The sequence below is a fragment of the Choloepus didactylus genome, chromosome 3 (assembly GCF_015220235.1).
Source record: "Choloepus didactylus isolate mChoDid1 chromosome 3, mChoDid1.pri, whole genome shotgun sequence".
In the NCBI taxonomy this organism is placed as follows: domain Eukaryota; kingdom Metazoa; phylum Chordata; class Mammalia; order Pilosa; family Megalonychidae; genus Choloepus; species Choloepus didactylus.
Window position 1 is genome coordinate 210,304,155 of NC_051309.1, and position 23,019 is coordinate 210,327,173.

At 33.5% G+C, this 23,019-nt stretch overlaps 1 protein-coding gene across 1 annotated transcript in view; it reads left to right on the plus strand.

Annotated features, from left to right (window-relative positions):
- Positions 1–23,019, plus strand: part of SGCZ (sarcoglycan zeta) — a 1,224,523-nt gene that overhangs the window by 1,166,338 nt on the left and 35,166 nt on the right. Inside the window, exon 6 of the mRNA XM_037831246.1 lies at positions 19,993–20,065. Coding sequence (XP_037687174.1) covers positions 19,993–20,065 — 73 coding nt within the window. The remainder of the gene's footprint in view (positions 1–19,992; positions 20,066–23,019) is intronic.

Sequence of the window (23,019 nt, forward strand, 5' to 3'; positions counted from 1 at the left end):
GCTCTTACTCATGGATGTGAGGGCAAAGAGGGTGCCACCACTTTGGAGGAGGGGCCATGCAGTTCAGATTCCACTTCTGGGTGGGCAGAAATTCTTGATTTCAGTATATCAATTTTAGAAATTTTTCTTTTACTGTATGAGAAATCTTTCTCTAATCTGAAGTCAAAAACATTCTCTTATATTGTCTTCTACATAATTTATAGGTTTACCCTTCATATTTTTAATCCACCTGAAGTTGAGTTTTATTTATGGGAATAAATACAGTTTTATTATTCCCATGTGTGTAACCAATTATCCTAACATCATTTATTGAATAGTTGCTCATTTATGACTTATATGCAATAGTGATTCTGTCATACATCAAGTTTCTGTATAGATATGAGATTTTTTTTCTGTTTTTGGACCCAATCTTTTGTTTCATTGGTCTGTTTCTCTATTGCTCCATCACAACCACACTGACTTGGTAGAACTTCCTAATAAATCTTCTTATCTTGTAGGAAAAATCTTCCCACTTGAATTTGGAGGGGGTGTTTTATCTATCATTGCCTTGTCATTCTTGCCCCAGGAGTTTCCACATAGATTTTAGAATCAGCTTGTCAAAGTTCATGAAAATACTATTGATTATTCAATTGAGATTGCATTGCCTATACAAGATTTGGGAGTAAATTAACAACTTTATGATACTGATTTTCCTATAATAGGATCATACTATACTTCCCCATTTATTTAAAATTTTTTTATTACCTTTCTATTAAATTTAATCATTCATTCCATAAAGGGTTCAAAAAACTGTTGAATTTGTTCCTAAGGCAAATTAATTCTTTTATTTATTAAATTTTTATGTTATTTTACATTTTATATGCAGAAGAGTATATTATATATGAAGTATAATAGTTCTGTTTCTTTTTCCCAAACAATAAACTTTCCATATATTTGCATTTTTCCCTCTCTTATTGATAATGCACCCAAGGTATCTGCTTTAATTAATTTCTGAAATCTCATCATGGATTAATCTTTCATGAAATGCTTTGAAAAAATTAATAAAGCAGGGTATAGATAGCTCATCTCTTATCAAGTTATTTCATATTTATATATTTCAATTTACAAAAGACTGAGTGCTTGCAATGAAGTTATAAATAGATTCAAACATCGTTTCCTTGCAATAAATCCCTAAGCCTAGAAGCTTCTGCTTATTTTTGCTAAAGATATGTTCTATGTGAAATTTTTTCATTCAGGATTTCTTAGAGGCCATCAGGTTTGTATTGCTACTTATTCCTTTAATGATTATTAAAGTAAAAGCAAAAATGACAACCTTAGTTAATTACAGCCCTTGGAATTACTTATTATTTCCTGAATATAAATGAAATAATGAAATTTCATTTTAAGAGTGAAGGAAAGAAGCTCTACTTGACCATTCTAATTTTTATGTTTTAGGGAGTAGAAATTTGAACATGGGGCTATTTATGTGTTCTTTTCCTAGATGTAGTTTCCATCAACTCATGTATTCATTCAATTTGAAAGTAATTTATTTACTTTTAAATTTCAATTGTTTTTGTTCTAATTAAAGGTATGGTCATAATTAACAATTGTGAGCTTTTCTTCCCTATTAACCAGGGATATAAATGCCAATAAAATAAAAGCTACTGTAAGATTATAAAATGTGAGCAAGAACTGACTGTATCATTTCCAATCCAGATATATTTTAGTCCAATGTTCTGCAATAATTAGAAATTATTTATGTTTGAAATGCACTTCCTCTTAAAGAAAATTGGTTTATAGTAGTGTGTTTCCCATTTGTTCACCAAAGATCTTTCCCGTGATCTCTTTTTATCTTCTGAAAACCTACAGAAGTGGGGGAAAGGACATGATTTAGTATCCAAAAGTAAATGTCCTGAGATATTTTAAAGGATGAAAAATGCTGATTGAACATTAAAAAAGGATTTTGAAATAACGTCTTCACAGAGATCTTGGCCACTTATTCTTAAGTCTCAAATGAGCAATAGGTGTCTTATTTCCATCAGAAAGAAAAATTTAACAATATTTTTCTATGTCTTATTAGAAAATAACATTAGCTAGGCTCATAATAACCATTTCAATAAATTAGATAATCAACTCAGGACATTACTAATCTAATTTGTGTCAAAATGTTACAGAAATATACCAGGAAACATAAATGTAGCATGTTTTACATATCAATTATAAAATATAATAATTTTCATATACTCATGTTTTTTTTTCATTCTTTTATTCCCATTCTTTTTTCATTTACTGATGCTTAACTATATATCGGAATCCATGACTTGTGCTAAGTATAAAAAATTGAAAGAGACCAAGTCTTTGACCTCAAAGAGCTCATAAGCTACTGGGTAAAATTTAAAGAAAATTGCAATATAATGTTATAAATGTCATACCAGTAATTTTCACAAGGACCTGGGGAAGCCAGGCAGAGGGAGTAAGGAAAGCAGGGATGCAGAACTTGTTTCACAACAAGAAGTTAGACCTGGAGGATGAGAGAAAGTGCCATATTTAGTGGAGGGATACACTGGTAAGAGGAATTGGCACCCATGACAGCCCAGAAATGTTTAAAATCTTCAGAAGTTTTGTTATCTCTGAAATATAACAAATGCATAAGTATTTGTTGTTATACTAAAGTATAAAATGCATAGAACTGCTAAGGGATAAGGACAAGCCCCACTTAGGAGTTTTTCCTATGGGCAATTGGATTCCCAAAGCATTTTAAGCAAGAATTACCTAGTCAGCTTTATTTTGGAACATTATTTGGCAGCAGTGTGGAGGAATAATTGGCAGGAAATGAAGTGATATACGAGGTGTGAAGAAAAATAAACTAATAGGAAATTTAAATAAGGTTATCTAAGTGTACTTCCACTTCCTGACTTGGGTGTTTGGGACATGGTTGTCCCATTAATTAAACAAGGATTAAAAAAGGAGAATAGGGTTTTCAAGGGAAAAGTAATGCTGTTTATCAATATTTATTTGTTACTTCACGTATACACAATGCCATGCTGTGCACAAGAATTCTGTAGGATATGAGAAATATGCCTTTGTTTATTTCAATCTAATAGCAGAATTATACATATACTTGAAAACATAAATGAAATTCCATAAAATACATGATAAGTTCCAAATTACAGTTACAGGCACTAATCCTAAATATGTTCAGAGAATGAAGAAATTACTCTTACCTCAGGAGGTGAGAAAATTATTAAAGGTATTTCATATATGGGTAGAGAAAAAGAGGTCTCAGCATATGGATGGGGTCAGAATACAGAAGACTTGAATGTCAGAGAAAAGCAGTGTCAAGGAAATAAGCTTTTTGAACTAGTGAGATAAAAATAAGTTTGGCAAGGTTACTCTATCAATGTATAAGTTGTGTTTTATGGGGCTAGGTGGAGCCAGGAATACCATTTAGGTTATTGAACTTACACAGATAGGAGGTGATGGTGTATTAAATTGGTTGACATTATTCTTTAAAGGGCAATGATCTTTTCAAGATTAAGAGAAACTCTTTTTAGTGAAGTAAAAGAAATGACAGTTAATAATTTTTAGCCAATATGATTTACGCCATCCATCTCTCAGAATAATTGGTTTTCTGTCAATTTGTAAGGGCAATTTTATTTACACTTGTATTTGAGGAGAAATGAGAAGAGTTATAGGGTACATATTTGTTTTTGTTTTTTTTCTAATTTTTATATTAGAGAAGTTTAGGTTTTCAGAAAAATGATGCAGAAGGTACAGAGGTTCCATATATACCCACTCACATACTCTTTTGTACCTATTATTAACATGTGTATTAGATTTCTAACTTTGTTACAATTGATGAAACAATATTATCATAATTACACTATTAACTATAGTCCATAGTCTATATTAGGGTTCACTCTTTCTGTTGTAGGGTTCATTGCTTTTTTGTTTTTTATTTAATCTGGTAACATATATGCAACCTAAACTTTCCCATTTTAACTATGTACAAATATACAAATTAATGGTGGTGTTAATTACATTCATAAAGTTGTGCTACCATCACCACCATCCATTACCAAAATTTGGCATCACCCCAAATAGAAACACTGTACAAATTAAGCATTAACACATCATCCCCTCCCTCCACCTTGACCCCTGGTAACATGTATGCTAGTGTCTCACTCTTACATTCCTATTCTATTATTTCACATAAGTGAGATCAAATAATATTTCTCCTTTTGTATCTATCTTATTTCATTCAACATGATGTCTTTAAGTTTCATTCATGTTACAGCATGCATCAAAACTTCATTTCTTTTTACAGCTGAATAATATTCCATTGAGTATATATACCACATATTGTTCATCCATTCATCAGTAGATGGACACTTGGATTGCTTCCATCTACACATAATAGCAGAGCCATAAAATACATGAAGCAAATATTCATTCATTTGAAGGGAGAAATACCCAGTTCTACATTAATAGCTGGAGACTTTAATATACCACTTTCAACAATGTGTAAAATATCTAGACAGAAGATCAGTAAGGAAAGAGAAGATGAATGACATTGTAAACCAACTAGATCTAACAGTCATAAAGAGAACCCTTCACCAAACAATAGCAAATATGTATTCTTCTCTATTGCACATAGATCATTCTCCAGGAGGGCCATATATTGGGTCACAAAACGAGTCTCAATAGATTTTAAAAATATTGAAGTCACATAATATATCTTCCCCAACCACAATGGCACAAAGATAGAAATCAGTAGCAAGAGGGAGAATTGGAAAATTAACAAATATGTGGAAATTAATCAATATTTAATCAACCAATGGCTCAAAAAAGAACTCACAAGTGAATTAATAAATTATCTTGAGGTAAATGAAAATGAAGGCACAGCATACCCATAGGATGAAGCAAAGATTGTAAACAAAAGAAAACGTATAGCTCTAAATGCTTACATTAAAAAAGAAGATCTGAAATCAGAGACCTAACTTCATAAACGGAGGAAACAGAAAAGATCAAACTAAACCCAAAGCAAGCAAAAAGAAGGGACATAACAAAAGTTAGGACAGTAATAAATGAAATAGAAGATTAAAAAATAGAATCAATGCAACCAAAAGTTGGTTATTTTAAAATGTCAATAAAATTGACATAACTTCAGCTAGACTGATAAAGAAAGAAAAAAAGAAGGGCAGATTCAAATGACTGAAATCAGAAAAGAAAGGGGTTACCTTACTACCAACACTAAATAAATACAAAGGATTATAAGAGGATAATTTACACAATTATACAACAACAAATTAGATAACCTAGATGAAATGGACAAATTCTTACAAACACTTCTGACTCAAGAAGAAACAGAAGATCTCAACAGACCAATAACCAGTGAAGACATTGAATCAATAATTGAAATATTCCAATAAAGAAAAGCTGAGACCAGATTGCTTCACTTGTGAATTTTACCAAACATTTCAAGAAGAATTAACACCAATCCTACTGAAATTCTTCCAAAAAATTTTGAGGAGGGAATGCTTCATAACTCATTCTATGAGTATATCATCACCCTAATATCAAAGCCAGATAAAGATATCACAAAAAAAGAAAATTGTCAAACAATATCCTTTAAGAATATAGATGCAAAAATCCTCAAAAGAATATGAGCTAACTAAATCCAGCAGCACATTTAAAGAATTATACTCCATCATCAAATGAGATAAATCCCAGTTATGCAAGGATATTTGAACAGAAGAAAATTAATTAATGTAAGATACCACATTAAAAAATCAAAAGGAAAAAAAATGCATGATCATCTCAATTGATGCAGAAAAGGCATTTGACAAAATCCAGCAGCCTTTCTTGATAAAAACACTCAAAAATACAGGAGTAGAAGGATATGTCTTCAAAATGGTGATAGGAACATATGAAAATCCAACAGCTAACGTCATAGTCAGTGATGAAAGACTGAAGGCTTTCCACTTAAGATTAAGAATGAGATAAAGATGCTAGCTATTATCACTGCTGGTCAACCTTTTACTGGAAGTTTTGGTAAGAGAAATTAGGCAAGATAAAGAAATGAGAGAGATCCAAATTGAAAAGGAAAAAAAGTCAAGCTTTGCCTATTTGTAGATGACATGATCCAATACATATAGAAAAACTTGAAAAATTCATGATAAAGCTACTAGAACTAATAAACAAATTCAGTAGATTGGTGTGGTATAAGAGCAACGTGTAAAAATCAGTAGAGTTTCTACACACTAGTAATGAACAATCTGAAGAGGAAATCCAGAAAAAATGTCTATTTACAATGGTAAATATATCAAAAGAATCAAACTAGGAGTAAATCTAACCAAGAATATAAAGGACTTCTACATGGAAAACTTCAAAACATTGCTGAAAAAAATCAAAGGGGACTTAAATAGATGGAAAAATATTCTGTGTTCATGAGTAGGAAGACTAAATATTGTTAAGACATCAATTCTACACAAATTGATTCAATGTAATGTCCATCAAAATTCCAAAAGCCTTCATTACAGAAATGCAAAAGCCCATCTCCCAATTTTTATTAAAGGTAAGAGGGTCTGAATAGCCAAAAACTTCTTGAAAAATAGGAATGAAGTTGGAGGATTTTATAGATTTTAAAATGTATTATAAAGCTACAATAATCAAAACAGCATGGCCTTGGCACAAGGACAGAAACATAGCCCAGTGGAATCAAATTGGGAGTTCAGAAATAATTCCTCACATCTGTAGCAGACTGATATTTTTTATTTTATTTTTTAATTCAATATTGTTGAGATATATTCACATACCATACAATCATCCAAAGTGTACAATCAATTGTTCACAGTACCATCATATAGTTGTGCATTAATCACCCCAATCTTTTTTTTTTGAACATTTTACTAATACCAGAAAAAGTGAAAGTAAGAATAAAAAATGAAAGTAAAAAATGACACCTAAATCATCCCCCCACCCTATTTTTCGTTTAGTTTTTTGTCCCCATTTTTCTACTCATCCATCCATACACTAGATAAAGGGAATGTGACCCACAAAGTTTTCACAACCACATTGTCACCCCTTACAAGCTACATTGAGTAGCAGACTGATTTTTTACAACAATGCGTACTCCATTCCATGGGGAAATAATAGTTTCTTCAAAAATTGGTACTGTGAAAACTGGGTATCCTATGCAAAAGAATGAAGGTGGACCCCTGCCTCAGACCATACACAAAAAATTAACTCAAAATGGACCAAAGACCTAAATGTAAGTACCCAAACTGTAAAACTCCTAGAAGAAAACATAGGGAATTATATTAGCTAATGTTCTCCAGGGAAACAGAACCATTAGGATATACATATATTATAGGAATTGGCTCACATGACTATAGGGAAGGCCACAAGTTGCAAACTCCAACAAAAGTTTTGATGAATTCTCCTGGAGAAACTGACTGGCTAAAGTATGAACAGAAATACAGAAATTCTTTTGACTGCTGAAATCATCAGTTCTCCCTTTTGGGCCTTTAATTGATTGGATGAGACTTCTTTCATTGCTGAAATAAAACTCCTTTGTTGTTTGTAGATGTAATCAACCATAGGTGAAATCGACTGACTAAGGATAAATCCATGAAATGTCCTCACAGGAATATTCAAGCCAGTGCTTGCTTGTCCAAACTGTGGGACATCATAGCCTAGCCAAATTGGAGTATGTTAACTGTCACAGGAAGCATCTTCAAGTACTTGGATTAGTAGTGATTTCTTAGACTTTCGGCGAAAGCATGAGCAGCAAAAGGAAAAAATAGTTAAATGGAACCGCATCAAGATTTAAGACTTTTGGGCATCAAAAGAGTTTATCAGAAAGTAAAAATACAATCTAAAGAATGGGAGGAATGTTTGGATACCACATATCTGTTAAGTTTGTTTTTTTTTAATTCAATTTTATTGAGATTATTCATATACCATATAATCATCCAAAGTGCACAATCAGTTGCCCACAGTACCATCACACAGTGGTGCATCCATCAACACGATTAATTTTTTTTCAATTTTTAGAACATTTTCATTACTCCAGAAAAGAAATAAAAACAAAAAGAAAACTTATCCTCCTATACCTCTAACCTCCCCTCCATCATTGACTCATAGTGTTGGTATAGTACATTTGTTACTGTTGATGAAAGAATGTTAAAATACTACTAACTGTAGTACATAGTTTGCAATAGATATATTTTCCTTAGCTACCCCTTAATTATTAACTTCTAGTTATAGTGTTATACATTTGTTCTAGTTCATGAAAGAGATTTCTAATGTTTGTACAGTTAATTGTGGACATTGCCCACCACAATGTTCACCATCTTATACACTCCCATATTGTAACCTCCAACTTTCCTTCTGTTGACATACGTGACTCTAAGCTTCCCCTTTCCACCACATTCACACAACATTCAGCACTGTTAGTTATTCTCACAATAACATTCTACTGTCCCCTCTGTCCATTTCCAAACACTGAAGTTCAACCTAGTTGAACATTCTGCTCATAATAAGCAAATGCTCCCCATTCTTTAACCTCATTCTATATCCTGGTAACCTGTATTTTATGGCTATGTGTTTACATATTGTAATTAGTTCATATAAGTGAGACCATACAATATTTGTCCTTTTGTGACTGACTTATTTCACTCAATATAGTGCCCTCAAGATTTCTTCAACCCATTTTTTTTAAGATGGTTTTGTTCACACATCATACATTCCATCCTAAGTAAGCATTCAATGGTTCCCTGTATAATCACATATTTATGCATTCACCACCATCGCCACTATATGTATAAGGGTATCTCCATTTCTTCCACAAAGAAGGAGGAAGAGTCAAAGAATATAGAGAGACAAAAGAAAAAGAAAAAGAAAAAGAAAAAAATGACAGCTACAAAGCAACAACAGGAAAGACACTAAAGTAAAGTACAATAAAAGAGTCAGACAACATCACCAATGCCAGGAGTCCCATACTCCTCCCTTATGTCCCTCTCTTATATGCATTTAGCTTTGGTATATTGCCATTGTTACATTAAAGGAAACATAATACAATGTTTCTGTTAACTACAGTCTCTAGTTTGTGTTGATTGTATTTTTTTCCCCAGTACCACACCATTTTTAACACCTTGCAAGGTTGGCATTCATTTGTTCTCCCTCATGGAAAAACATATTTGTACATTTTATCACAATTGTTGAGCACTCTAGGTTTCACTGAGTTATACAGTCCCACTGCTTATCTTTCCTCTTTCCTTCTGGTGTCCCACATGTTCCTAACCTTCCTCTTTCAACCATACTCACAGTCATCTTTGTTCAGTGTACTTACCTTGTTGTGCTACCATCACCCAAAATTGTGTTCCAAGCCTCTCACTCCTGTCTTTTCCTATCTGTCTGTAATGCTCCCTTTAGTATTTCCTGTAGCACAGGTATCTTGCCCACAAACTCTGTGATTGTCTGTTTGTCAGAGAATATTTTAAACTCTCCCTCATATTTGAAGGACAGTTTTGCTGGATATAGGATCTCAGTTGGCAGTTTTTCTCTTTCAGTATCTTAAATATATCACACCATTTCCTTCTTGCCTCCATGGTTTCTACTGAGAAATCCATACATAGTCTCATCATGCTTTTTTGTATGTGATGGATTGCTTTTCTCTTGCTGCTTTCAGGCTTCTCTCTTTGTCTTTGATGTTTGATAATCTGATTATTAAGTGTCTTAGTATAGGTCTATTCAGATCCATCCGTTTGGGGTACACTGTGCTTCTTGGATCTCTATTTTTATGTCTTTCATAAGAGATGGGAAATTTTCCTTGATTATTTCCTCTTTTATTTCTTCTGCCCCTTTTCCCTTCTCTTCTTCTGGGATACCATGATATGTACATTCATGTGCTTCATGTTGTCATTCAATTCCCCAAGATGTTGCTTATATTTTTCCATTCTTTTCCCTATCTTTTCTTTTGTATGTAGGATTTCAGGTGTCTTGTTCCTCAATTCCTGAGTGTTTTCTTCTGCCTCTTGAGATCTGCCATTATACGTTTCCACCGTGTTTTTCATCTCTTGTGTTGTGCTTTTCATTTCCATAGATTCTGTTAGTTGTTTTTTCAAGCATTTGATTTCTACCTTATGTTCACCCAGTTTTCTTTGTAGCCTTTATCTCTTTTGCCATATCTTCCCTGAACTCATTGGCTTGATTTTTGAATTGATTTATCATATTTATGTGAAAATCTTTAATTGATTGTTTCATTAAACTGAAACAATACCTCAACTGTATCTCAATTGAGGTGTAAGTTTTTTCCTTTGACTGGGCCATATCTTTTGTTTTTCCTAGTGTAATTTGAAGTTTTCTGTTGTCTAGATTTTCCCAGACCAGAAGGGGTTCAGGTCTCAAAATGTGGTTATATTCAGTGTCACATTTCCCTGAGGGTTTGTCTTAGAAGATTGACAGACTTTCCTGTGGGGCCTCTAGCTGCTTAGCTTTTCCTAACCTGCCCAGCATTTTGTGCCTGTCAGCCTGTCGCTCCCAACACAGTTCTCTAGTTTCTACTTACAGTTTTTATGCTGCAATCTCAGCCATTCCACCCAGTCCAGGTTGGTGTACACTGTGTGGATAGTCACAGTTGTCCCCCAGCAGTTGTTCCAGATTATTTATTAGTTGTTCCTCATTGTTTATTAGTTGCTCCAGGGGACTAACTAAATTTCACACTTCTCTATGCTGCCATCTTTCCCCAACTCTTGATAAGGTTTTGATATCCTAAATATCTAAAGAAATTCTACAACTGAAGAACAAAGTGACAACCCAGTTGAAACATGGGTAAAAGGCTTTAATAGACATTCCAAAGAAGATATACAGATGGCTAACAAGCACATGAAAACATGCTCAACATCATTAGCCAGTGGGGAAATGCAAATGAAAACCATAATGAGGTACCACTTCACACCCACTACAATAGCAACTGTTAAAAATAAATAAATAAATAAATGTTGGTGAGAATGTGGAGAAATAGGAACACTATTTCATTGTTGGTGGGATAGTAAAAGGTGCAGCCACTGTGGAAAACAGTTTGACAGTTAATTAGTTAAGTATAGAATTACCATATGACTCATTAATCCCACTTCTAGTATATACCCATAAAAATCAAAAACAGGGACTCAAACAGATATTTGCACACTGATGTTTGCAGTAACATTATTTATAATTCTTATGTCTTCTTGTTGAATTTACCCCTAGTGCAAATGCTTGGACATGTTTGAAAACAATATAGACTCTGTGCTCTAGAGTTGAAGATACTTTAGTAGTCATGTTATTCAGCACCTATTTTATTTGTCAAAGAAAGAAGTAGAGGCAGGCTGGGAATAAAATGAAACTGTTCCCTGCCAATCTGCTACTTTACCAATTTAGATTTAGGAGGGAAAGGAAAAAGAAAGCAAAGTGTAAAGGTTTCTCAAGATTTTGTGTATATTCATCAATGCAGGATCAAATTTGAAGATAATAAATAGAAATCTTCCTGACCCTTGAGCCATAGATGGACTTTTCCTGGACCTCTTCTCTATTTCAATGTAGAATTTTAAAATGTTGCCTAGTGTTCATGTGGCTTTGCCAAGAGAATATAGCAAGGGGGATAGATGGTTGTTTTCTTATCTCCTTTGCTTTGTGGGCTCTGGATTTCTCTCATGCCATCTCTTCTGTACAACATTATACAGAAGTGAAACTCATTCCTTCATTTTTCTACCTCAAAAAAAAATCTCACAAAGTACTCATGATCATGGTTGGTTTTGCTGAAAAGAAATCTCAGCGAGAGTTTTCATATGACAGAATCAAAGGTAAATAATTAAAAAAATATGTAATTTAGATGTCCCTGCTCCCCTCTGGCCTCTTTATTTGAGGTGCCCCAGCCTTTCTTGGTTCCATTGTTCTCCTTTCTCTGTCTCTTTTCTTTTTTCTTCTTTCTGACAATCATCCTTTGCCTTTTCTTTGAAGCTTTATGTGGAAGTATATACTGAGGCCAGCAAATACAACTGTCTTCCTACTCAGAATTCTGATGGTGCTTCCTACTCAGAATTCTGATGGTGCTATGCTCCCCATCTAGTTATGAAAATAATGAATGCATTTATGTATCCAATGACTTTCAAAATACATATTAATGAATGTCTATGTTATGCTAGATGAAGTGCTAGGCAGTGGAAATATAGGCATGAATAGGGCCTTGCCCTCCAATAGAGTCAAAGATTTATAATTTATAAATGTCTCTCAATTCATTACGTTATTTTATTATTTGTGTCTTCTAAACATTCCATGGATTAGAGATGGGAGTATGTGGCTATCATAACTCAAATCATAACTCAAGCTCCTCCCCCTTTAAGTTCTTTGAGCAAATTGTTAGAAGATTTGAATTCTTACCAGTTCAATGGCTAGCATTTCTTACAGAGAAGATGAAATTTTCTAAGGAATGGTGTGCCTTGTATTACTCCTTCAGGAAGTTTCAAACTTTTCATTTGTTTTTTAAATGGATACTAATCCTTAGTAAAGACTGTTCTACATGCTTCAATTAGTCAAATGATGCAATGATATATATCCTGCACATAAAATTAATTTAATAAGTATTAAACATAAAAAAATCATAGCCATCCATCTTAGTGAATGATCTACTATGTTTCTTTTTCATTTTTCCTGAAAGTTTTAGGCATTAGAATGAAGTTCAATTAAAATTGAAATCATGCTGTAAATAATTTAAATTTGTATTGAGAAGAAACTTCTGCCTCAGAGCTCTTTTGAGCATTGGTTGACCTTATCTAGGACATAAGCAACTGCATAGTGAATTTCTTCATTGTTCAAATAGAGACTTTTGATTAATGCAATGAATTTACCAGTTAACATTTAAGAACCTTGAATGGTGTAAAATTTCAGATTTTAAAATTCAACATGAGACTATGCTACGTGAATCGAACCTGTGAAACTTCTGGTAAGAGAGATTTCATTTAATAACAAGAGGAATCATTTTGGGCCATCACCTGTACAGACACAATGATTAAATCTTCTGTGACCAATATACATTAAAAAAAAAAAAGAGGCCTAGAAAAAGGGAACTTAAGAAATATTGAATTGTGAATTGTTACTATGAACCAAATTCATTTATATCCAATTTAAGATAAACCTATACCCAAACCATAAGGTTGGCCTTACTATTTTTATTTTATGTCTACAGAAACAGAAATTTGGAGAGATTAAATAATTTGACCAAGGTCACTAAGAGAAGATTGAAAGAGCTGAGGTTGCTTCCTAAATTTACTAATTTGAAAGTGCATAGTGTATGCATGAGGAAACCCTAATGCCAAGATTCTAGACTCAATTCCTCTTTGACATTTAATTTCTCTGATTAGAGCTTCCTCATTTTTGCATATAAATAAAATATTATCTACTTATATTAAAAATGTCTGTGAGGATAAGTGAGACAATTTATATAGAACCACTGTTTCAAAGCATGAAGGTATCTTTGCTTTGTTTCCATGTGAATTCCTGATCTTCCACACCACAGCCAATGACACCCTAAAATTCAATCTGAAATTACCTGCAGTAGAGTTCACGAAGCTGATGCCTGGAAAGATGTTACATTTCACAGAAATTTGATGGTTTTTATTTTTTCAGTTAATGTAAAGTTATGGAGAAATCTGGGTGTACTGTATTGCTTGTTTTTGTGTGAATGACTTCCCAAAAAATGAGATGGTTGCCAATGGGTTGATAGTGAATAGCTTAGATTGTAGCATTTAAAGTATAGATAGCCACATCAGGAGAGATACTTAAAGTTAATTTTAATGTAATGTAAGTGTGTGTATTTTGGATGGATAATTTATGTTTAGAAATTTTTAAAAGGTAGCATCCTCACTTATATCTCAAACTCTCTTTAAATATAAATCATAACCTCAGTTTTTTTCCAACAAATCAGAATATCCATTTTTATTCTTTTGTTTTGAAATCAGAAGTTATGTGAACAGGAGTCTGTATTTTTTGACCATAAAGTTTGAGTTCCTCATTTTTCCGGACCACTACAATAGTTAATGTTGTCTATGCTTTCCCTAAATCTTAAAACACCATAGTCACTTTAAATCATCTAAACATCCTTCAACACCTATACAATCAAGGAAAAATGAAACTTGTATACATTAGTCCCTTACAATAACAATGAAAACATTTATTTATTCAAAAGTTGAAATATACATATATATATATTAATGAATGTCTATGGAATGTTCTTTTTTTTTCCTTTTTATGTCTTTTTTTCCTTTTTTATTTCTCTAGTTTTTGATGTGGGAATTCATGTTGTGTTTTTTGTTTTCCTGCAATGAAATGAAATCATGACAAATCAGATCTGTACTCTTTGTACCAATAAATGTTGATTAACGGTGAGGCTTGCCAAATAAAATACAAAATGCACAGTTAATTTTGAATTTCAGCTAAACAACAAATCATTGTTTGTATAAATATGTCCCCTGCAACTACCACATGCTTATACTAAAAAATGATTTGATGTTTAGCTGAAATTCAAAATTAACTCAGAATCTTATTTTTTATTTGCTAAATCTGGCAACACTGTTGATAATCTAATATTTGTAAAAATTCCCAATTCGTGGAAAATACTTTTTTTTTTTTAATTTTTTATGCTTTGAGAGTGCTTGCCTGTCTTTGGTGATTTTTATTTTCCCTCACTGATTCCCTTTAAGATGCTTTTTGTTGCCCATTAATTGTTTTCCCTTTGGCTTATTCTTGAACAAAAAGAGGAGGGTAGGGATAAATTTTCTCACTATCTGGAGGTCTGCAGTAAGTTATTTGTTTTTATTCAGTTTTCACTTTATCCCCTTAGGTGTTGTGATTATATCTGTGTTTCCTCACAAACTTTTCTTATAAAATCATTAACCATTTTCTATTTTGAAATTTACAGTGTGACCTCTATAGGCTTTTTTTTTACAGTCCTTATAAACTTGCTTTTATTTTTGTTCAATTTTTAGAAACTTTTCATTACTCCAGACAAGAAATAAAGTGAAAGATGAAAAAAGAAAAAAAGAAAAGGAAACTCGAATCCTCCCCTATCCCTAACCAACCCCCCTCAATTGTTGACTCGTAGTGTTGGTGTAGTACATTTGTTACTGTTCATGAAAAAATGTTGAAATACTACTAACTGTAGTACATAGTTTGCAATAGGTACATATTTCTTCCTTATATGCCCCTCTATTATTAACTTCTAATTGTATTGTCATACATTTGCTCTGGTTCATGGAAGTGATTTCTAGTATTTGTACAGTTGATCATGGACATTGCCCACCGTAGGATTCAGTTTTATACATTCCCATCTTTTGACCTTCAACTTTCCTTCTGGTGACATATATGACTCTGAGCTTCCCCTTTCCACCTAATTCACACACCATTTGGCACTGTTAGTTATTCTCACATGTTGGTACCGACATGTCTGTTCATTTCCAAACATTTAAGTTCATCCTAGTTGAACATTCTGCTCATACTAAGCAACCGCTCCCCATTCTTAAGCCTCGTCCTATATCTTGGTACCTTATATTTCATGTCTATGAGTTTACATATTATAATTACTCCCTATCAGTGAGACCCTGCAATAATTGTTCTTATGTGTCTGGCTTATTTCACTCAGTATATTGGCCTCGAGGTTCTGTCATCAACCCATTTTTTTTTTTAATATGGCTTTGTTCACTCACCATACATTCCATCCTAAGTAAATAATTGATGGTTCTCTGTATGGTCATATATTTATGTGATCACCAACTTCAACACCATCTATATAAGGGCATCTACATTTCTTCCACAAGGAAGGAGGGAGAGTCAAAGAAGGTAGAGAGGCAAAAGAAAGAGGAAAAAAAAATGACAGCTAGGAAGCAGCAAAAGGAAAAATAAACTTAAATCAAAGTAGAGTAAAGAATGAGACACCACCACCAATGTCAAGTGTCTAACATGCCTCCCCTATACCCCCATCTTATCTGCATTTACCTTGGTATATCACCTTTGATACATTAAAGGAAGCATAATACAATGATTCTGTTAGTTACAGTCTCTAGTTTATGTTGATTGCATCCCTCCTCCAATGCCTCCCCATTTTTAACACATTGCAAGGTTGACATTTGCTTGTTCTCCCTCGTAAAAGAACATATTTGTACATTTTATCACAATTGTTGAACGCTCTAGATTTCACCAAGTTACACAGTCCCAGTCGTTATCTTTCCTCCTTTCTTCTGGTGTCTCACATGCTCCCAACCTTCCTCTCTCAACTGTATTCATAGTTATCTTTGTTCAGTGTACTTACATTGTTGTGCTACCATCTCCCAAAATTGTGTTCCAAACCATGCACTCCTGTCTTCTATCACCCTGTAGTGCTCCCTTTAGTATTTCCTGTAGGGCAGGTATCTTGTTCACAAAGTCTCTCATTGTCTGTTTGTCAGAAAATATTTTGAGCTCTCCCTCATATTTGAAGGACAGCTTTGCTGGATATAGGATTCTTGGTTGGCGGTTTTTTTCTTTCAGTATCTTAAATATATCACACCATTTCCTTCCTGCCTCCATGGTTTCTGCTGAGAGATCCACACATAGTCTTATTAAGCTTCCTTTGTATGTAATGCATCGCTTTTTTCTTGCTGCTTTCAGGATTCTCTCTTTGTCTTTGACATTTGATAATCTGATTATTAAGTGTCTTGGTGTAGGCCTATTCAGATCTCTTCTGTTTGGAGTACGCTGCACTCCTTGGATCTGTAATTTTATGTCTTTCATAAGAGATGGGAAATTTTCATTGATTATTTCCTCTATTATTGCTTCTGCCCCTTTTCCCTTCTCTTCTCCTTCTGGGACACCAATGATACATACATTATTGTACTTTGTTTTATCCTTAAGTTCCCGGAGACGTTGCTCATATTTTTTCATTCTTTTCTCCATCTGCTCCTTTGCATGTAGGCTTTCAGGTGTTTTGTTCTCCAGTTCCTGAGTGTTTTCTTCTGCCTCTTGAGATCTACTGTTGTATATTTCCATTGTGTCTTTCATCTCTTGTGTTGTGCCTTTCATTTCCATATATTCTACTAGTTGTTTTTTTGAACTTTTGATTTCTGCCTTATATATGCTCAGTGTTTTCTTTACAGACTCTATCTCTTTTGCAATATCTTCTCTTAACTTTTTTAATTGATTTAGCATTAGTTGTTTAAATTCCTGTATCTCAGTTGAAGTGCACATTTGTTCTTTTGACTGGGCCATAACTTTGTTTTTCTTAGTGTAGGTTGTAATTTTCTGTTGTCTAGGCATGGTTTCCTTGGTTATCCAAATCAGGTTTTCCCAGACCAGAACAGGCTCAGGTCCCAGAGAGAAGAAATACTCAGTATCTGGTTTCCCTGCAGGTGTGTCTTAGAAAATTGCTCCACCCTGTGATGCCTCAGGTCACTGTGCTTTTCTGCCCAGCAGGTGATGCCTGTTAGCCTATAATTCTTGACTGGTGTGAGGAGGTATGGCCGTGTTCCCCTAGGCTCTGGGGTCTGGTTCTGAATGGAAAGGGCCCCACCCATTTCCTCTTAGAGAAGATAGACCCCCTGGGGGGCTCATTAGCATTTCAGTGGTCTCTCTCTCTGCTTGTGCTGTCTCCACCCTTCTCTAAGTCACAGCCCTGGAAACTGAAAATGGCTGGGGCTTTCTCCACTAAGCCAAAATAGAAACAGATAGTCCCCTTCAGACACAGTCCAAGGCGACCCTCCGGCTCTCCAAGGTCAGTCATCACCCAAAACCTCTGTCTGTTTTTTGGGGGTGCGTACCTGTAGTGAGCAGTTCACACTCGTTACTTAAAACCCCAGCTGGAGCTCAACTGAGTTATATTCGCTTGCTGGGAGAGAGCTTTTCTCTGGCACCATGATGCTTTGAAGCTTGGGCTATAGGGGAGGGGGTCTCATGACTTGGATATGCAGGTTTTACTTACAGATTTTATGCTGTGATCTTGGGCATTCCTCCCAATTCAGGTTGGTGTATGATGAGTGGACGGTCTCGTTTGTCCCCCCGCCGTTATTCTGGATTATTTACTAGTTGTTTCTGGTTTTTTTTAGTTGTTCCAGGGGGACTACTTAGCTTCCACTCCTCTCTATGCTGCCATGTTGCCCTGACCTCACCCCTCTATAGGTTTTTAACCCACATTGTAAAGTTAAACTTTTGGTGCCATTTTACTTTCGCCTTTGCTGATATACTTTCTTAAATGATTATGTTTGTACTGCTGTGTTTGAAAATAAACATTGCTACCATTAGTTCTTTAATTATATTTCTATCACATTATCTAGGAAGTTTGGATAATCATATAATAGAGGAAATTAAGTTTTGAACTTTGCACATGTGTACTATCCTTTCTATATAATGTTTTTAAAGTTCCAAAGGAATTGAGATACACAAATTTGCACTTTGGAATATTCTTTCAAATGCCACCTCAACCACAATCATGTAATTAGATATTTACCCCGAACTCTTAATTTGCTTTTCAGGACCCTTCTCAAAGAATTTTCCACTTGCACAAATAAAGTATCTTACAAGATATCAAAAGAGCAAAACTCTTAAAGAAATAATTGCTCTTAATTTGTAAACACAGTTAATTACCACTTTATGCCCTACAGAACCTTTTTAGAAAAAGTAAAAACAAACTACTGAATCCCAGTAGGAGGTCAACAAATGCCAATAGCTTTTAGCTTATAAATTGAAATCTGGAATTTTAGGAATTTACTGCAGACAAACTTTATAAATTTGCCCTCAGAAATTCATAATATAGATAAATCCATGTTACAGTCTCAGAAGAAATCTTTTCCTCTGTGATTCAAGATCAAGTTTGCCATTGCTGCTTTATGTAAAGTAGTCTTCTGATGATTCTAATACATTCACTATATAGCCACTTATTTTTAAGGAATTTAAATGTTGGACCTAATTTCCTAATGGTAATTTCTTCATTGTTTTTAAATTAATACATTTTATATGATTAATCACAGTAAGTAGAAGCCAATCCATTTGTAGCTTTATTTTTTGTACTTTTTTTGTTGTATTGTGTCGTTAACCTAGTATTGAAGTCATCCATGGTGCAGGGACAACTTTCTCACACCAAGATGTCTGAAGAATAACAGACCAATAGAAAATAATTTTTATTCCAAAATGAAATAGTTAAAATATTTATATGAAATTAAAAAAAAAAGATTTTGTCATCTTCTTGAAAAAATAAGCTTTTTTCCACTGGATATTTGAAAGGAAAAACAATGAATATTGCTCAGTTAAAGCATGGAAAAGCTTTGGTAATCTAGGAAATAAAATGGAGTCAGTAAATGAAAGTTTAAGATAACATTCAATTGCCTGAGAAAAAATGTTAAAGTGCATAATCTCTTCAGATAACTATGACCCCATCTATCAAATCTACTATAATGAAGTGAGTTAAAGCAATTCATGGTATTAGATAGAGCCTTATCTCAAGAAAGATAGAAGTAACATGGTATGTTCTCTACTGGTTGATCATCACTTTAATCAAAGGTGGAAGCATGTGTAGGAGAATCTCTACATACTCTACAACGTATGTCTTTAAATAATTAATAATCTGTCCTATTGGAACTCACCTGCCATGATTTCATTTATGTCCCACAATTTACAAAAAAAAAAAAAAAAGATACAACCAAATATTATGATACATCCCTGGGAAATAATGTAGGCTACGGGGATATGTCTTTGTTCTTTATCAGAGGATGAAAATTCTCACTCATTCTGAACTTGTTTAGGTAATATAAACTTAAAAGTGATTAATACAGTAACATTTAGGTTTAACTTCATTGGGTCTTTACTACCTTGTACTCTTCTTTCATTTTCTGTACTTCTGTTTTCAATTTTTCTACTTTTGGAAGAGTTTTTGACATCCATAAATGGAAATAAAAGCCAGCGTGTCTGTCCACGCCCTTGCACTGACTGCTGTCTTCATGTCACTCCCAGGCACCGAGGGAGCAGTATTTGGGCACTCTGTAGAGACGCCACACATTAGAGCAGAACCTTCCCAAGATCTGAGGTAAGTGCTGGTGCTTGTACCTGTGTCACTGTTTCAATCACTATTGATTGTCCTCAATACATAAAGAACTGAAATAGAAAACATGCCAAATACTTGAATACCTAGCTACCTGGTAAATAAATAGTTAGGTGTTTGGTTGAGGGTAACAAAATAGGAATGATTATTCTAACCCCTGCTCTGGCTTTTTCCCCCTAATATAAATACAACATATTTAAAAAGAAATCAATCCGATTTCTTTTGTATGTAAAAAGAAAAGAAAAGGCACTTTTAGAGGAAGTTGAGAGGAAGACTGACAAAAAAAGATTCTGGAAAATCTGGCATGGATAATGAAACATGATATGCAGAGGCATTAAAAAAAGGGAGGCAGAGAGCAGGAAAAGCTATACATGGACAGGGAGTATTATGTAAGGGGAAATAAAGAAGAGAGGCAATGTGAACAGTAATGAGAAAGAGGCAGAACTTAAAGTTACATGTAAAAGCCCTCTCTACTCAGGAGAATTGTGAGGTGACAGCATTATAGGCAATTCTCCCAGGATAATCATGGCAACTGGTACTAAAAGTTAAAATATTAAAATCTAGTAACTCCTCCATGGATGTCCTTAACTCAATAAATGAGTTAAGATTTAGGGGTTAAATATGTTTGAAATATTAATTGCTGATAGGTAAATTACTTTCTAAAACACATTTGCAGTTATGTAAAAAATAAATCACATGTTAAAAATCACTTTTAAAGTTGGGCCAAAGCATCAGCCTGAGAGTCTCGGTCTTGGCAAACAAATAAAAATAATAAGTAAAAATATTATATTCCATAAATGTCACTGGTTGAATGGGGAAAATTAATCGAATGAAAACAGAAAAATAAATTTTAAGTTCATAATGCTAAAAAGTCATACTTTCATGGCAGTAATTTTGAAGACCTTTGTAGTTCCATGATAAAATTTTCTAAAGAGCTCAGTTTCTCACTATCAGAACAAAACAAAATTCAAGTGTTTTAGGGAATAGTATCAGGGAAAAGTGGCCCTCTTCATGTGATCGCAGCATTTTTCTATAAAAGCAAAATAATAATTATTTACTCAATACTGAAACCCCAGGGATCTGGGAGGGTTGAATAATATGCATTGATAGCATCTTATAGTGTGCTGCCATCCTTATTTATGACTCTTTTCTCAGAAATTCCATATTTTTGCATGATTGTTTTATGCCTCTCTACCTAACAAGGTTGTGAGTTCTTTGAGAACAGGAGCTACATCTTCCTGTTTATCTTTATATCTATAGTAGCAGGCACTCTATCTCACTTTTAATAATATTTGACAAATATTTGTTAATTTGAATTACTAAACTTAGCAAAACTAATGGGGAAACTAACTAAATGAATGTGAGATAAGAAGTGTGACAGCAGTTGCTAGTCTATTACCAAGACACATGTCAAGAGGATTGATTCTAATCATTTTTTGCGTTTTGTTTTAATGTAGATATCAGAATTTACTAATTGACTCAATGAAATTTTTAAAATTATGATGTTATATAGGAAACTTTTACTTTGAAAATTTTCATAATTATGTCCTCATTTTGCAGTTTTCACTTTGAAAAGTCTTTTGCCAAAAGAGAAATGAGAGCCAATTGCTATTGTAATTAACTTGCTGACATGTCTCAAAATTCATAAGTGTGACTATAAGTTAATTTATCTTTAGTATATTGTTTCTGTATTTTCCCAATCATTCATCAATTATTTAAACACTGAGTTAAGTTTATCAGCTAGTGATGAAGCAGATTGGCAACCCCCAAGATGCTTGTTACTGGTCTAAATTCAAAAGCTGAAACAGAAGCAAAATACAGTAATGATGGAGGTATTCAATTATTCATCTGTGTACTGAAGATTAAAAGCAGAATGTCTGAGAAGACCTTTTCAAGTCTTACTGACAATTTTCCTTCCAGAGCAATAAGAAGTACTTTTAGTCAGCACCTAATTCTAATCAGTAAGGTGAGATCAGTTGGCCAAGTAAATAAAACGGTAATTTGGAGAGTGATTAGCCATTTTGTCTTTGGTTTTGTTGTTGCCAAGAAAAAAAGTTTATAAATACAGAATTTAGATAATATTTTGATGCAATAAAGGTAATAGATTTCTATCATTTATTTACTCAATAGGATGTTTGATGTTGATGGGTACTTAATATGTGCCAAATTCTGGTCTAGTTTTCATGTGCATTTTAAAACTACATATATAGAGATTTTCTATATGTTACATAAGCAGATATTACTGTATTGCAATAGAGATCTGTAATTTAAAACACTAAGAAATGCATGCTGAGTAACAATGTAGTTGATAATGACAAAATAGTATGTTTCCTGTTATGGCCCAATGTGAATGTTCTTCCTTTTATAGTTCTTAGATTAATTAATTTAATTTCTTACAGCTAATTATTAAGTTCAAAAGAGTTTCTGTTCCCTATGATGAGAAGTGATGAAAGCCATTGCATAATGCCCTTTGGCCAAAGAGTATATGTATCTTTTGGAATTCAGTGAGATTCAAATTGGATGCAATGTTGGCTCCATTAACTATTATAAGAATACCAAAAATTTTTACTTGACTCAGAAAAATGCATTAACGTTTAATTGTATAATTGGCATATTTCATCGTTCCCATTCTTATAAGAATGCACTTTAAAACTGAAAGATTTCTAGACTCCAAGTTAATCTTTGGAATTATATAAAATGAAATGAGGTAATGAACTCCCTCAACTTTTGTTTCCAGTCAGTAATATATCAGATTTTCTTGGATGCCAAGAAAGAATCAAAACAAACTTAATCTCTCCCTCATTTTTTAAAGAGAGTCTTGCTGGATATAAAATTCTTGGTTGGCAATTGTTTTCTTTCATTACCTTAAAGATTTCATGCCACTGCCCTCTTACATCTGTGGTTTCTGATGAGAAATCAACACTTAATCTTATTGGGAT